The sequence below is a fragment of the Alternaria arborescens genome (assembly GCF_004154835.1).
Source record: "Alternaria arborescens strain FERA 675 chromosome Unknown contig_2, whole genome shotgun sequence".
NCBI classification, from domain to species: Eukaryota; Fungi; Ascomycota; class Dothideomycetes; order Pleosporales; family Pleosporaceae; genus Alternaria; species Alternaria arborescens.
Window position 1 is genome coordinate 37,985 of NW_021167857.1, and position 15,031 is coordinate 53,015.

Consider the following 15,031-nt stretch of genomic DNA (forward strand, 5'->3'; position numbering starts at 1 on the left):
TTTCCGAGACTATACTGACAGTGTGGAACAATTTAGGTCGAACTTTTCGTATCTATTCGCTCTACCAAGGAAAGCGGTTCCAAACAAAAGTCTATCGAGAGGCAGCTTTGGGTGAGTTATATTGCTCGCATTTCACAGCGTGCTTGAGCCGACGCGGGACGGCAGCAATGATCTGGAGTAGGTTCACAAGCGTCTTAGCGGACCGGAGAAGCATCTCAAAAGAAGGGCCGGACCTCGCGCTAGACCTGTCACACCCTGTCGTTTGTCCGTAGCTCTACCAAACGACATACCCCCAGACCCAAATTGAGTGTCTGTGTGGCGATGAATTCCTTTTTGTGTGCAAAGATCCCACGGGCCTGGGACTGACGTAGCATCTTCGGGTATGCGCGCTTCGACACTGCCACCTAGAGATTCCGCAGAGACTGATAAATCCGAGATCTTCATTTGCGACGACTCCTCATGCGCTTGTTCGCCTGCCGCTAAAGCATGAACGATCATGTATCGTTAGGGACTATGATTCCAACAGACGCTAATCCAAGCTCGTGTCTAGCTGACTGCTACCCCCACCTCGTAACACCATACAAAGACAAAAAGCATATTGCGAACCAATGGTCTCCGCGTCGTCATAGCTATCGGGCCGTTTGATCTTCATGCCGATTTTGCAAGCCTGTTCAGGGTCATATTCTAAGGTTGGAAAGCATACGGAAGCGACGATCATTTCCGATGCGAAGGCGGGAACTTGCTGCGCCCTGACGGCTTCCTGTCCCACAAGGACACCCATACCAATTGCCTTTGCACCCTCACGGGTCCATCCACACCCGATTGAGATTCTCGATCTCCATCGTAAATCGCATGTCTTTCGTTTTTTTCCTATTGTTTACTTTTTGCACCAATACTCCTTGTTAAGGGCCTTGTTGCCCTGAATAGGTTCAGTTAGGACCATCAACTGGTTATGCTCGCCCTAGCAACATGTACAACCCTTTCACGACTGAAGCATGGACGGAGTATGCAGTCGGTATGGTCATAATATTCTCCCGCATCACAGCACGTTGTTGGCAGGTCGGATTGAATTGGGATGGAGACGACTACTTCACCATACTTTGCGCCCTCTTCTTTACCGCTGAGCTTGTCATGCTAGAGCTCATTGGTAGATACGGTTCCATTACAGGAATGAGTAATGAGATTGCATTGCAACTTACAACTGAGCAAAAACAACGCATCATTATGGGTAGCAAATGCCTTCTCACTGGGTGGATTCTGTAAGAAATGTCCCTGTACCAATTGCACGTGTGATTTGAACTGACTTTGTACACGCACTTTCTAGGTACACCACATTGATCTGGTGTTGTACGTACTACTTTAAGGACCTGCTGCTCACGGTACAAATGAATATGCTAACAGTTCGGTATCACAGTGAAAGCTTGTATGTTATTCTTCTATAGAAGGCTCACGTATGGTCCCTTTGCCGTCTTTTGATCACTTTGTGCTAACGGAAACAGCCTCAATCTCCAGCAAAGGAATCTCGTCAAAATCACTGGGGCTGTCTGCACCGCCGCATATATCGCCACCATCATTGCATTTCTTACACATTGCCACCCCATTCATCGGTTATGGCAAGTCTATCCGTATCCTGGTGACGACTGTGCGCTCAACATTTCGAAGTACCTAGCTTTGGTAGTCACAAACGTAACGTAAGTAATCGCCGATACTGCTGTCTTCGTTGACACAATACTTACTGGCCTTCAGTACCGATCTCATGATCCTTTTCATTCCGTTGCCTCTACTGTGGGGCGTCCGTTTACCTTTCAAAAGGAAGCTGCTTTATTTTCTCTGGCTCTGCACAGGGATCTTCATCATGACTGCGACATTACTCCGTTGCATTCTGTGTCTCCAAGACGTTTCCCAAATCAACGTTGGTACCATATGGTCGATCCGCGAAACGGTATGCTTTCTTCGCCCCTGTATGCCATCGCTTGAACTTTATTAATGCATGTCTCTAGTTCGTCGGGATCATAGCTGTCAACGCACCTATCCTCAAACCCTTCTTTACTCAGGCCAAAAAAGCTGTTTCCTCCGGCAAGCCATCACACAACAGTTCTGGCAACGGTCTCCCGGATAGTCTTCGGTTGTCGCACGTTGAGAGAAAGGGGAAAAAGAGAACTGTCCATGACATCACTAATATGGACACGATGATGAATGAGAGTGAGGAGCATATCATCAGCCCAGCGGGTAGACCTCGCAGCGAGATCAGTTCAAGAAAAGAGAGAGACGATGTGTGAAACAACCACTACAGATAAAGCACATGCGAACCTCACAGGTCATGAGTCTATGAGTAGAAACAGACGAGACGTGTGATGCAGGTGACGCGGCAACGTTGATCGGAATTCCGCGGAATCTGCCTTCTCCTCGCGATGTGCTTTTCAGCAAAGCGATGCCTGAGGAGATCCCATCGGCTGCCACGCGATACACCACATATGTGGGTATTGCCTAGTCACGATCTGTGCACCAACATGAATACCAACTCACGCGACGCCAGCTGCTCCCAAATTCTGCGCTACTAGTCAGCGAAGTTATAGAGGGGAGGATGCCGGACGGCAGAATAATCTGGGTAGCGTAAGATTGGAAGAAAGGATCTGTGTTTACTAAAACACATCGAATCCCACAACGAAGAACGATGCGCACATGCATGCACACATTCGTCACGATACTATATAGCCAGCTCTCAATTAATCGTCTTCTCGCAACAGCCTCCTCTCCTCATCGTTCCCAGCCTCAACCTTTTTGTCCTTTCCACCCTCCTTCTGCAGACTGACCGCGATTGCTGCTCCAATAATAAGCACCGCCCCTACCAAGCTCTCAACCGGCGGTGTAGTCCCCCAGATTAACTTTTCAACTACCAGTGCAAATACAAGTTGTAGGTAGGTTAAATTTGTTGCTCTTCCACCCTTTTCCCTCTGCAGACCTTCCGTCAGCAGGAATTGTAACAGAAATCCAAAGAGTCCAATGATTGCGATCAATCCCCATTGGCCGAGCGTCTTGGGCATAACGAAATGCAGCGAAGGATGAACCAAGATGAGCACAAAAGAGGCCATCGTTGCAATGAAGGAAAAGTAGTTGACCGAGATTAGCGAATGTGCGCGTTTACCTATCACACGAATAGTAGCATACGCAGTGCTTGCTCCAAAAGTGCCTAGGATAGCAATGAGGATCGCCATAGTCCGTTGTTCTGCCGTTATTGACGACGCTGGCGCTTTCCGGTCCGAGTCATCGACTACAGGGTTCATATGTGAGGAGGGAAAGAGCCATGGTGGTCTCGCGACGAAGAGAACGCCGCAGAAAGCGATGAAGCTGCAAAGCGCTTCTTTCCAGGTGAACGGCTCACGTAACCAGACAAAACATACGATTGCGGTCATGGTTGGGATCAGGAAGGTTATGACTGTTGCATCCGAGATTTCGAGCCAGGACAGAGAGTCTATGATCGTGCGTTAGAACTTCCTCGTGCTCGGCTCATGAATAGTATTCGCCTCACGTCCTGGAACGCCAGCAATTCATGCAAAAAGAGTGGAGAAGAAGCGATACCTACAGTATAATCCGAAGAGGCCCACAAAACCCGCAGTACCTCTCAACACAAGCAATCCCTTGATCCCTTTCTGACCAAGAGGGAAGTCAGGCACAGCGTGGTACCAGGAGTAAATCGAGCATATAATTGTCGTGCACAGCATGCGGATAAAAATGATTTGCAGGGCATGGAACTTGATCGATGGGTCATTGGCCAAAAGTTTGGCGGCTGTGTTCATCTAAAACGGCTGTCAGTACCAGGTTCGAATGAAATGCAACCACTGCACAGAGAAAGAGGCCAGACGTACGATGCTCCCACAGGTCTGAGCTAAGAACACTAAGAACAATCCGAAGTTGCGGTCATAGAACACCCTCAAACTTGCCGTTACCCTTCTCCACAGGGCTGGCTGATGTGCTTCTTCTGCATCTCGCGCAGTGTCTGAAGCTGCAGGTTGCAGATGTTGTACGAAATCTACATCTGAATGTCCTGGCGCCGTTGGCGGATCTATTGTTCCATATGACATCTTTTGTCTGAGGCGATATATTGGTGATTGCAGAGTCGAATGCAACAACAGATGTCGTAGCAAAGAAGAGCAAAATCCTACCGAGACCAGACCAGGTGACCCACTAGTGGGTCGCGTTAGGCCGGGAGCCGTGTCTAGCCCTGCTTACATCAGCTGGACCTGCTCAAGTCATCAAACACCATCTATCGGCACTTGCTGTAAGAGACGATCCGCACAAACTTTTAAAATTGTTATGAGAGATTTGAGAAGCAGAATGGTTTCAGCATGGATGATTGATGAAGAAAAGCGACACTCAGTGTCAGTAAAATATATACAAGAAGACACGCCTTCACGTACGAGCTACATCCGTGAGCGCGTTCAACCTAAGACATGTAGGCTGCATCAACCCAGTTCTTGTAGTCGCTACCCAACACCGTAGAGACGCCAACAGCAGCCGTGAGCTTCTTCGAGAAGGACGCCCTGGTACCCTTGGATCCATCACCAGTGTTCGCATACTCGCCATATGTGACCTTGTCGGTCCTGGGGTCGTCGGTGTTCCAGGCCCTCCAGCCCGCGGCGTTGATGACGTTGGTCATGCTGGTGTTCTGGACGACGACACGAGAGTAGTTCCTCCAAGGGCGACCGAGGAAGTACGCACCGGCCTTGACCGTGTTACCAGGGGCCGCGGCGATCTTCGAGTTGTTGATTACGTAGTATGAGGGATTGCTGTCTGATTCGCGACCGTTTGCGGTAACATAGCCCTGCGAAGCTGCGAGAACACCGATAGAGACGTTTTCGAACCATGCAGTGGCTTTCTGACCGAAAATGAAGTCGGTGGCACCCTCGATGTAGGACTTGGCATAGACCTGGTTACCAACCTGGGCAAGGATGGTATCTTGGTAGCCCTTGAACTGGCACCCATAGTAGCCTTGCTTGTCGGCGTTGGCGCTCAGGGCAAGAGCTTGGGAGCCCATTCCACGAGTGTTGACTAGGTTGATGTTGTAAACCTTCAGGTTTGGAGTCCATGCGCGGAGAGTGGCAGTTTCGTCATTGTTGGGACTATTGTCCTGACTCTTGCCTTGGGTGATGGTCACGGTGTTGCCGCTGTAGCTGCTGGTGTCTGTAGTCTCGCCGTAGATGGTCAAGGCTGACTTCAACGGCTTGATGTAGACTTGCTCCTTGTAGGTGCCTTTGGCGATGTAGATGCACTGCGCAGCCGTACCGGAAGCGCTGAGTGCATCAACGGCCGATTGGACAGTCTTGTACTTTCCGCTACCACCGACAGCCAAGCAGCCTGCAGGAGCAGATGTGCGCCCAGCGCGTGGCACCAGTGCCGTTGGGGCTGCGACAGCAGATGCTACGAGCGAAAGAACGAAAGCGAGGGATGCAAGCATTGTGAAGAAGTAACAAGAAGCTGTAAGGAAGGAAAGTGAGTGAGTGAGCGAATGTTGAATTAAGCTTGAAGACACGCAGTATCTATACATGCAATAAGCTCGGGATGCCGGGTATGCAAACTATATTGGTGGACTCTCACGGCCTGACCAAAACCTCGAAACAACCGCCTAGCGAGCTACGTCGTCGTTGTTTCCCCGCTACAAAGCTTGTCGAAACAAGTAAAGCAAGCCATCGGAAAATTTACAACGTCTGTACCCCAGAATGCAGGCTGTCGAGTCGCGGAACGGCTGCGCATATAGGCGGCTGGTTGGTGGAAAACTAGTCGTTGTCCGTGCAGTGATTTGGTTTGATTGTAGCGTGTTACAGAGGGCTGATGAAGGGTGGAGAATTGATCCCCGGAGTTACGCCGCTTGTTCGTATCGCATTGCTGGGGTTGCTACAGCTGACGCGTTTGTTGGATCCGCGGATGCGCCTGTGTGATCATAGGCCGATGTTCGGGATTGTGATGTGCGACGCGAAGTTTGTGGGGTACAGCGATCAGATGGGATCTCAGTCCGTGCTCGTCTCACGTGATTTGGCGTTGCGCTAAGATCGACACGTTACGATGAACTCTACCTTCCATCCGTTGTACGACGCTGGGGCCGACTTACGAGACTCAGCGGCACTGGCATCAATTATTCACGTTATACTAAGTTGGATTCCGGCTTACTGCCATTCTTATCCTTACAATGGCGCGCTCACAAACACCCATTGATTGGGATTCACTCCACAACAATGGCCATCAGACAATCGACCTCACTCTTTCTTCCCCAGAACCAGAGCCAGAACCTCGACGACAGCCACAACCGCGGCAACAGCAAATGCCGCCTCACAGACAAGCTCAATTATACTTCGGACGCGAGCAACGCCCGTACGGGATGCCAAACGTTAAGATGGAAGCTAGCCAGCCGGTGACTTCCGCGCGGAACCATGTTGCGCCACAAAAAGCGCGTCCCATCAACCCTGAGCATATTAAACAGATCATCACTACAGCCGACCCGCGCGCCCTGCAGAGAGTGCTGCTCGAGCTCTGCCAGGTATCCCCGGCCTTCTCTGGTGCCCTCATGCGTGGACTTGCACCTCACTCAACATCTGCACAGAGCATAATCAGCCAGCATTGGATACGATCGCGACAGCCTAATGTTAAGGCGCAAGATGATGAAGACAGTGACGACATCTACAAAGCCGCTAAAATGAGGCTAGCTAGGTCTGTACATCCAGCCCAAAATCACAGCAATCATCACGCACAATCTCGTGAAGAGAGCAGAGGTCGAGCCCTACAAGAATCATATGGCTCTTCGTCCACACCACGAGTAAAGCGTGAGACACGCGGCCGTTCGGCCTCTAATTCGGATAATGAGCTGCATCTTCCTGGAGCCTATCCTCGAACTACACCACATCTACCCACACTACGAACGCCAATAAGGACTACGCCCGGGCACCGACCCACTTTCAGCCAAAGCCCAAGGCTGTTGACTAAAGTTACTCCACAGCCAACCAGTATCAGCAAAGCGCCTACACCTTCCACGAAAACCTGCATCGTATGCCACGAGCAATTCGTGGATGTGAATGCACCCTGTGTTTCTCACGCTGGGCGTAAGATTCGACAGGTAGACGGGTCAGTTATGTGGGATTGTTGTGGCGAAGATGACGATCATCCTGGCTGTAACTTCTACGGACAACACGTTACTAAAGAGGAGCCTGATGGAGATAGTCTCATCCAGCGTAAAAGACCGAGTGTATCACCGGGTCCGAGTCGTCCCACACAGAAGAGACCCCGGGCGTTCTAGTGAAAACTCCAGGATCCTTCTAGATAGCCTATCGCGTTTTACATGTAAAACGAAACGCAGTAGTTTTATGCTTTGATGATGCAGATCAGCGGAGTACGGCATTGTGGACTCTGATTTGAAGTGGTTCAAACCGTTGGCTCATTCTTGGCCTTGCGGGCATAGCTTAGGCGTTCTGGATATGAGGACTGATAAGACTGCGCAAACATTCAGCTGTTTGCATTTTGAGCCTGCATTGATTTAGGGAAATATCTGAGACACATCTTGGGAATGTCCCGTTATTAGATATAGCGGCATGCTATCAATATCGCCTTCACATGGGAGCGATTGTCTTATCAGGTCTTCATGGTTCTTTGGGAGAATCAGCATACATTTGTCCTGCAAATTGACAGATATTCTTGGAACAGAACAGGTGATAGATCAGATGAGATTGATTGGATGATCTATCGTACGTGAAGTAGGTGCACCTAATATAGGTGAATGAACAAAGGAATGTAACAAACAACAAACTAACTATACATGAGATGGAAGCTGCATATGGAAACCAACAGATATCCACTGTTGAATGTGGGATCGGTGCATCATCAGATCTTGGCTTTGTCGACTTTTAGGGTAAGTAGATACTTTTTGAGGAAGCAGGAGCCCATGTTTGACTTGTCTGTTGAAAGGGCAGTTCCCATTCGAAGCATAATGCCACTGTTGATCCGCTCCCATGAAAGGGCTGAAAGGTCGGTTGCCGTTAATGAGGGCGCGGCTTCGACAAATCAGACTTTAGTCATATTCATTTATCTATGATAGGTACTTCTACCTCCCCTCCCGTGAGAGAGAGCTTCTAGTAGTATATAAATCAGTCGATCGATCAGTTTGTCATTTAGCGCATGGATGTTACTCATGTTCCTAAATCGTTATCTGTGGGATGTCGATTCTGAACTCGTTCTTCTTGCGTGACGTCATGCCAAGTCTCTTGCCTACATTATCAACGATGCGCTAGCCTCCGTCTCTCCCACTTCTGCACGAGCTGTCAGAGCAAAGTACCAGATGCAACGATATCTGCACTCCGCGTTACAATAACTTGCGATATCGAACCGAAGTGTTGACTATATAAGTTTGCTAAGATGCCCTGTCATGGCGCATCTGAACTTTGCCTTAATATTAAGCTTTCGCGTCGCCTAGCATGAGGCTCGCATCTTTTTTGTACTTTGCAACTATCGTGGAAGCAACTACTGTCTTTCAGCTTAACTCCACGTCGTACTATTCCCCAGACCTTGTCGCAGCAACCCTCGCATTTGAGAACGAGAGAACTGAAGCGGTGCCAATTACCTACCTTTCTTTCGCCGAACCTACCCTTACTGCGGAGCTACTGGAATCGACCATCACTTCATTTCTTTCTCACGATGATGTGTACACAGAACCTTTTCTCTCGACGCTGGTGCTTGGTGGCTCGAGTACCCTGACGGACGGCGCGCATGCGTAAGAAAAGCTCATGTACGAACTGCACAGGAGACACACGCTGACTTCGTACGCGCACCTTTCAGGTACGTTACTTCGCTCGGATGCACTAAAATTTATAGCGTGGTGGATGTCGACTTGAGTTCTGGTCCATATTTGCTCCACCCATCAAATGCTGTTACTAGGGTTTATCGACCGTATTGGGATCACAACTTCGCTTTCGTGGAGTCTGTCACTGAGGGTCCAAATGGTACTTTCGTTCCTGTCACAGGTTTGGCTTTGACAGATGCCTATGGAGCTCTTAGTATCGCAGTGCCGTCTCGACTATACTATCCACCCCCCACAGAAGACAAACCATTATCAGGAAAGCGCCTCGGGGTCAAAGATATCTACGACCTCAAGGGAGTTCGCACTAGTAGTGGGAACAGAGCGTACCGAGATCTCGCCGACCCTGCCCCTGAGAGCGCGGCAGCATTACAAAAGCTGATTGGTCTGGGTGCTATCGTTATCGGAAAGACGAAGACCACACAATTTGCGCTTGGAGAGCGGCCAACCGCTGACCATGTGGATCAGTTAGCACCCTTTAACCCCAGGGGAGATGGTTACCAGCATCCTCAAGGGTCGTCGGCGGGTTCTGGAGCTGGACTCGCATCATACGACTGGATGGACATTGCAACTGCGTCGGACACGGGTGGATCTGTTCGCCTACCAGCCATGGCAAATGGTCTTTTCGGCATGCGTATCACTAACGCCTCACTGCCGCTTAATGGAATTCTACCCATATCAGCAATTTTCGATACGCCGGGCGTATTGGCTCGCTCGGCTCGGCTGCTACAAGCCGTACATAGAAGATGGTATCCAGCCAAGGTGTATACGTCTTATCCCAAGGGTATCGTTTTACCCGACCTGTTCTGGTCCACTGTGAATGGAACAAGCATGCACATCTTCGATTCGTTCATCTCCCAGTTCGCTACCTTCCTTGATGCCAACTTGACAACCTTCAACGCCAATGCCAGCTTTAACGCATACACGAACACTTCCGAAGGCCCGGCATCATACATTGGCCCGACATACTCTAATATCACCAACGTCGATCAATACCGCGACCTAGGTCTACCATTCAGGGAGCAGTACATCGCCAAGTTCGGCAGAGCACCGTATTGGAATCCACAAACACGAGCGCGATGGAACCGGGCTGCTACCTTGCCAATCTCCAGTTACACCACTGCTATCGAGCGCACAGAGATGTTTCAATCATGGTTTCGAGAAATTCTAACGCCCACATGTGAATCCACATTGGTGTTATATCCCATGGGCGTTGGTACGGAAGACTATCGCGACATATACACCACTGCACCGGGTGGTATCTTTGCTGCGGGGCTACCGTAAGTTCTTCTGTATGAATCACACTTGGGACATATACTAACTCTGAGTCTTTGAATATAGCGGGAATCAGATGTCTGTTTTGGCTGCACTGCCTGACTACACTATTCCAATTGGTGAAAGGACTTATTTCAGCAGGGTAACCGAGAGAAATGAAACGCTGCCTATTACAATTGGCATGGTAGCTGCTGCAGGATGTGATCATACGCTCATGGACTTGGTCGCTGAGCTTGCAGACGCTGGTATCATTTCTGGGGATGTGAAGACAGGCACCAGTATGTACTGAGATGAGCGCAGCAAGTGGGAGCACCTCTACGGGACACAATGCCCCGACGAACCGAGTGTATGCTTGTATACGCTACACATGTTGCAGGATCTGCACTGCATCGCTCTATCCCATACTTGTCTGAGCGCATCCTGTGCCGTGATTGGCGGACTAACGTTTTAGTTCCCTTGTCGATCATGAACATCTGGGGTAAATTAAAGGAACAATCCACCCTGTTTTGTCCACCTAACCGCGACTCAGGATGCTGTCCACGAGCAGCGAGCTGCAATATCGCTAGCTCCTTTCATCATTTCAAGGCATACCATGTAGTTGATTCGTATAATAACACATTTGTCTGCCCATGTTTCTGTTTTTCATCGCGTCCAGTTTATCACCATAAACATGCATATATTTGCTCTTCTTCCCTTCCTAGTGGCTTCCGCCGCTGCCCTTGCCTTTCCAGGTGCAGAAGGTTTTGGTCGCAACGCGGCCGGTGGTCGTGGCGGTACGGTTTACGTTGTCACCAACCTCAACGACAGCGGTGAAGGCTCGCTCCGTGATGCCGTTTCTAAATCCGACCGCATCGTTGTGTTCGCCATCGGTGGGTTGATTAAGATCACTGAGCGCATGGTCGTGTCGAAACGCATATCCATTCTTGGGCAAACAGCACCTGGTGATGGCATTACAGTATACGGTAACGGCTGGAGTTTCAGCAATGCTGACGATGCAGTCGTACGGTATTTGCGCATCAGAATGGGAAAAGGAGGTAGTAGTGGCAAAGATGGCATCACGATTGCAGAGGGGAGCAACATGATCTTCGACCATGTCTCTGTAACCTGGGGTCGCGACGAAACTTTTTCGATATCTGGCTCAGAAGTCGGTAACATCACCATCCAGAACAGTATCATTGGGCAGGGTCTTCAGACACATTCTTGTGGCGGTTTGATGCAAACAAATGTCGGGAATGGTATCAGTCTGTTCCGCAACTTGTACATTGACAACAAGACGAGAAATCCAAAAGTCAAGGGTACGAATGACTTTACCAACAACGTTGTCTACAACTGGGGAGGAGGCGGCGGATACATTGCTGGAGATTCAAGTGCAGCGAGCGAAGCGAATATTGTTGGAAACTATTTTGTTAGTGGCCCGAGTACCAGCGTAACAGCCTTCACGCGAGGAAACGAGAACTTCAAGGGATACGTTGAAGGAAACTTCTATGATTCTAATCGCGATGGTGTATTGGACGGATCGGAGCTTGGTGTAGCATCCAGCAACTATGGCGGCATGAACATCCAGGCAGCAAAATTTCCTTTTCCGGCACCCGAGAAAGTCTTGTCAGCCAACGATGCGTTGACGCTTGCTGGGAAGTCTGTTGGTGCAAGCAAAGTCCGCGATGCGGTTGATGCGCGACTCATTGAGGAGTTGAAGAGCTATGGGAAGATGGGAGAGTTGATCAGTGATGAGAATGCTAGTCCAATGGCCGGACCAGGAACTATTGATGGCGGAGAGCAATGGGTTGACGCGAACGGTAATGGCATACCCGACGATGTCGAAGAACAATTCAAAGACGTGGAGGAATGGGCAAATAGCTTAGTACCGAGTAGCTACTAGGTGAATTTGGTCTTCGTCGTTAGCATCATCTCGCACGACGCATCGGTCAAGTTTATCAACGATTGGCTTAATTCGAAGACTAGCGACTGCTGTAAAGACTGCATCCTTCATGTAATAAGACATCCAAGCACCTGCTTGAACTGACAACCGAAACGATAGCACACAAAGTTTTATCCATGTATGTTACACGGTGCTCCTCCAAAACCTCAGAGCCAACTATGCTGCGGCGATCTGAGCCCTCAAGAAGATGGGTGCCTGCACAGCAGCCTCGTCCGAGTACAAAAGATGTGCGGGCGTAATGATGAGCGTACCGGTGCAGACCAAGTCTCCAATCTCGCAGTAAATCCTGGTCTTGCTGGTAGGAAAGTTGGGGATCCTCCCTCCATTCTGCAGGTTCTTAGTGTAGCCGAACAACACCACACCCTTGATCTGATTTTGCACAGCCGCACTGAGACCGGGGATCGCATTAGACATGACCGCAGCACCTTGAGAGTAACCACCTGCAGTGATGGGCGTGTTCGGGCATTTGCTTGCGGCAAGGTTGAAGAGACGCTGAGCTTCGCGGATGGCGGCTTGAGAAGTACCGGCTGGAAGAGTGTTCTCTGCGATACCGGCGGTGGAGGGGCCACCTACGCCCTGAATCCAGACGTTTGACGCCCCGTACGCATTTTCAAGAGCGTTTGCTGTGAAAGGGCCGACAAGTGCGCCCTATGATGGTCAACCACTGACATAGAGAAGTATGTGGTGGACCTGTTTGTGCTCACCATGTTTCCAGCTTCGGTGCTTCCCCTTGCAAAGATAAAGATGGTGCGTGGGCATGCAGCGCTGCTTCCTGTCTCGAGCTCATTGCTGGTGGCACTAGACTGACGGGCTTCGAGAGTAATAAGTTGAGGCTCATCAGCGGGCGCAGTGACGGGTACTGCGACGGCGATGGGCGAAGTGAGAGCGAGAGAAGTGAAGAAAGAGAGGATCGCAAGATACTTCATATTGGCGATTGAAATAGCGATAGACTGTGCCTGATGGCTCTGGAAAGTGATTATTCTGAGGAAGTTGAGAGTCGACTGCTTGGCTGTGCTGTGTCTCTAATCGTAACGCATCCCCTTCCTTTTATGCTCTTTCTTACATGTACAAGATACCGTCTTCACATTAGCACCCTCAACGACTGCCTCGGTATCTGAGCTGCCTAGCATCTTGGAATGCATCTCTGACATTGATGAACGGACATGCTGTCCCCAAAGAGTGCTGTAGCCGTTCACATACCATCTTTGGGAGATCGAGATCTGGTGTTTACTGTTGACTGTCGACAGTCTGACCAGTAAGCATCTTGGTCGCATCTGAGCTTCCTCGGCCCAGGAATCTGTGCCTGGGATCTGTGTCCAGGCATGCATATGAAGTAGACATGGATGAACGGCTGATGGTGGGATGGATGGGTCGCGTGGTACGGGGACGAGGATTTGCTGCGGGATCGAAAGGACACTATCGAGCGTTGCGGTCAAGCTCGCGAATCGAAGCCGAGGCACGGTTCAGTGTTCATGGATGCAACGAACCATCATCCTGGGTGAGATGACAACTCGTGATGTGGGGTGCATACATCGAAGGTTCCGTTTCGCGAGAATACGTACCCCGCATCACATCCACTGCATCATTCAGAGAGCGCTAGAGACCCCAGGTAACGCGAAGCGAATGATTGCGCGGAAAATACCGGACTGCGATATTTGTAGTCTTGACAAAGGTCGGAACTCTGGATGTTGATTACCGCCTATCGTCGAGTAAAGGAAGAACGGCATGGAAACTTGGTACCTTCCCAAAAGAGAGTGTATGCATTCAATGCATACGTTGCAAAGGTGATTATCCCCGGGTTCAAGATCCTACTTTCGGCATTTATCTCAAAAGCAATCATGACTGCTGAATTGCGGCTAAAAGGCATTCATCAAGCGCCGGATGTCCCATCCCTCTTCACTGTCTACCCTTGCAGCGGACTAACTACTGCATTCATCTTCTTAGGCGTCCGAGACTTTCGCTTTGGAGGACTCAGAGTTACATGAGACATGACATGTACACTGGCGCATACAAGCACGAAGACGAACGCATAGAATGCCAGGAGGTTTCGAGCCAAGACTAATGTGATCATGCCGTAGATCAAGCTGGAAATCGGCCAGAAGAACTTCTGTACGTACAACCAGGTATCGCATAGGTTGCAGAAGAGGTTTTTCAGCAACAGTTGAATGCGAGCTCGGTAAGCCTGAAGGTAGTCGTCCGTTGTTGGCGGCGCAATTATTCTCTCCCAATGCTCTCGACGAGCATCATGTGCCAACGTACGTACATCGAGAGATGTAGGCGCTCTTGTCTCGAGGAGGTACTCCCATACGATCTTCAGCTGTCTGTTCCAGCCATATGGTTTTTCTCGATGCATGAATTTTTCCCATTTCTTCACGGTCCCGACTGCCATCTCTTCAGTAACCTGAAACCATTCCTTGTGTACCGATTTATGTTTGTCGCAATGAAGCGGCACGCAATGGCTTTCCAGATCAGTATGCACAAGCTTTTCCAGGCGAGAACAGTTTTCAATCTCGTGATCCGAGACGTGGATTATATCAGCTGTGAAGTTGCAGCCCTTCTCATGTTCGACGATACGTTCTCTGAATACTCGAGTCGTCCATCCAATCTTGTAGCCTCCTCTCTTATTGTGTGGATCACACAAGACATACATGAAGCCTTTTTGATCAGTAGGAGTCAACTTTCTCCGTAGCTCCCTATATAGGCTATCGTGGGTAGATCTGGCGGTCTTCGGGGTCATGCCTGGTGAATGACTATTGTTGTCTTGACGGACTTGTCGAGTCGTTCTTTTGTTCGTATCGGGGGTCGATAGAGAAGCCGAAGACCTCGATGTGGATGAATTATCCACGTCCGGATCCGGACTACCATCGGACCGCTGACGCTTTCGCGGAACAGATTCCCTGGGAACTCGAACTGCTTCTGCAGCAATTCGTTCTCGATCTTGGAATGGATCAGAGACGAACCAAGTAGACCGATTCAAACGA

The 15,031-nt window shown here is 49.8% G+C and overlaps 7 protein-coding genes across 7 annotated transcripts; 4 read left to right on the plus strand and 3 right to left on the minus strand.

The window, feature by feature from the left end:
* Nucleotides 1-969: 969 nt before the first annotated feature.
* Nucleotides 970-2,279, plus strand: AA0111_g819 (hypothetical protein; the record flags this gene model as incomplete). Its single annotated transcript, XM_028654609.1, has 4 exons — nt 970-1,259; nt 1,500-1,691; nt 1,747-1,942; nt 2,001-2,279. The coding sequence occupies 4 exons, from the start codon at nt 970-972 to the stop codon at nt 2,277-2,279; spliced, it is 957 nt and encodes a 318-aa protein (XP_028511579.1).
* A 447-nt stretch (nt 2,280-2,726) lies between these two features.
* Nucleotides 2,727-3,413, minus strand: AA0111_g820 (hypothetical protein; the record flags this gene model as incomplete). The annotated part of the gene is made up of 1 exon (XM_028654621.1): nt 2,727-3,413. The coding sequence occupies one exon, from the start codon at nt 3,411-3,413 to the stop codon at nt 2,727-2,729; it is 687 nt and encodes a 228-aa protein (XP_028511240.1).
* Nucleotides 3,414-4,444: 1,031 nt separating this feature from the next.
* On the minus strand, nt 4,445-5,455 carry AA0111_g821 (Pectinesterase; the record flags this gene model as incomplete). Its single annotated transcript, XM_028654632.1, has 1 exon — nt 4,445-5,455. One exon carries the CDS (start codon nt 5,453-5,455, stop codon nt 4,445-4,447), a length of 1,011 nt encoding a protein of 336 aa, XP_028511239.1.
* A 729-nt stretch (nt 5,456-6,184) lies between these two features.
* On the plus strand, nt 6,185-7,285 carry AA0111_g822 (hypothetical protein; the record flags this gene model as incomplete). The annotated part of the gene is made up of 1 exon (XM_028654643.1): nt 6,185-7,285. One exon carries the CDS (start codon nt 6,185-6,187, stop codon nt 7,283-7,285), a length of 1,101 nt encoding a protein of 366 aa, XP_028511238.1.
* Nucleotides 7,286-8,456: 1,171 nt separating this feature from the next.
* AA0111_g823 (hypothetical protein) lies at nt 8,457-10,120 on the plus strand (the record flags this gene model as incomplete). The annotated part of the gene is made up of 2 exons (XM_028654654.1): nt 8,457-8,752; nt 8,818-10,120. The coding sequence occupies 2 exons, from the start codon at nt 8,457-8,459 to the stop codon at nt 10,118-10,120; spliced, it is 1,599 nt and encodes a 532-aa protein (XP_028511237.1).
* Nucleotides 10,121-10,781: 661 nt separating this feature from the next.
* AA0111_g824 (putative pectate lyase C) lies at nt 10,782-11,990 on the plus strand (the record flags this gene model as incomplete). Its single annotated transcript, XM_028654665.1, has 1 exon — nt 10,782-11,990. One exon carries the CDS (start codon nt 10,782-10,784, stop codon nt 11,988-11,990), a length of 1,209 nt encoding a protein of 402 aa, XP_028511244.1.
* A 216-nt stretch (nt 11,991-12,206) lies between these two features.
* AA0111_g825 (Cutinase) lies at nt 12,207-12,976 on the minus strand (the record flags this gene model as incomplete). Its single annotated transcript, XM_028654676.1, has 2 exons — nt 12,207-12,698; nt 12,755-12,976. The coding sequence occupies 2 exons, from the start codon at nt 12,974-12,976 to the stop codon at nt 12,207-12,209; spliced, it is 714 nt and encodes a 237-aa protein (XP_028511243.1).
* Between the last annotated feature and the right edge of the window lie 2,055 nt (nt 12,977-15,031).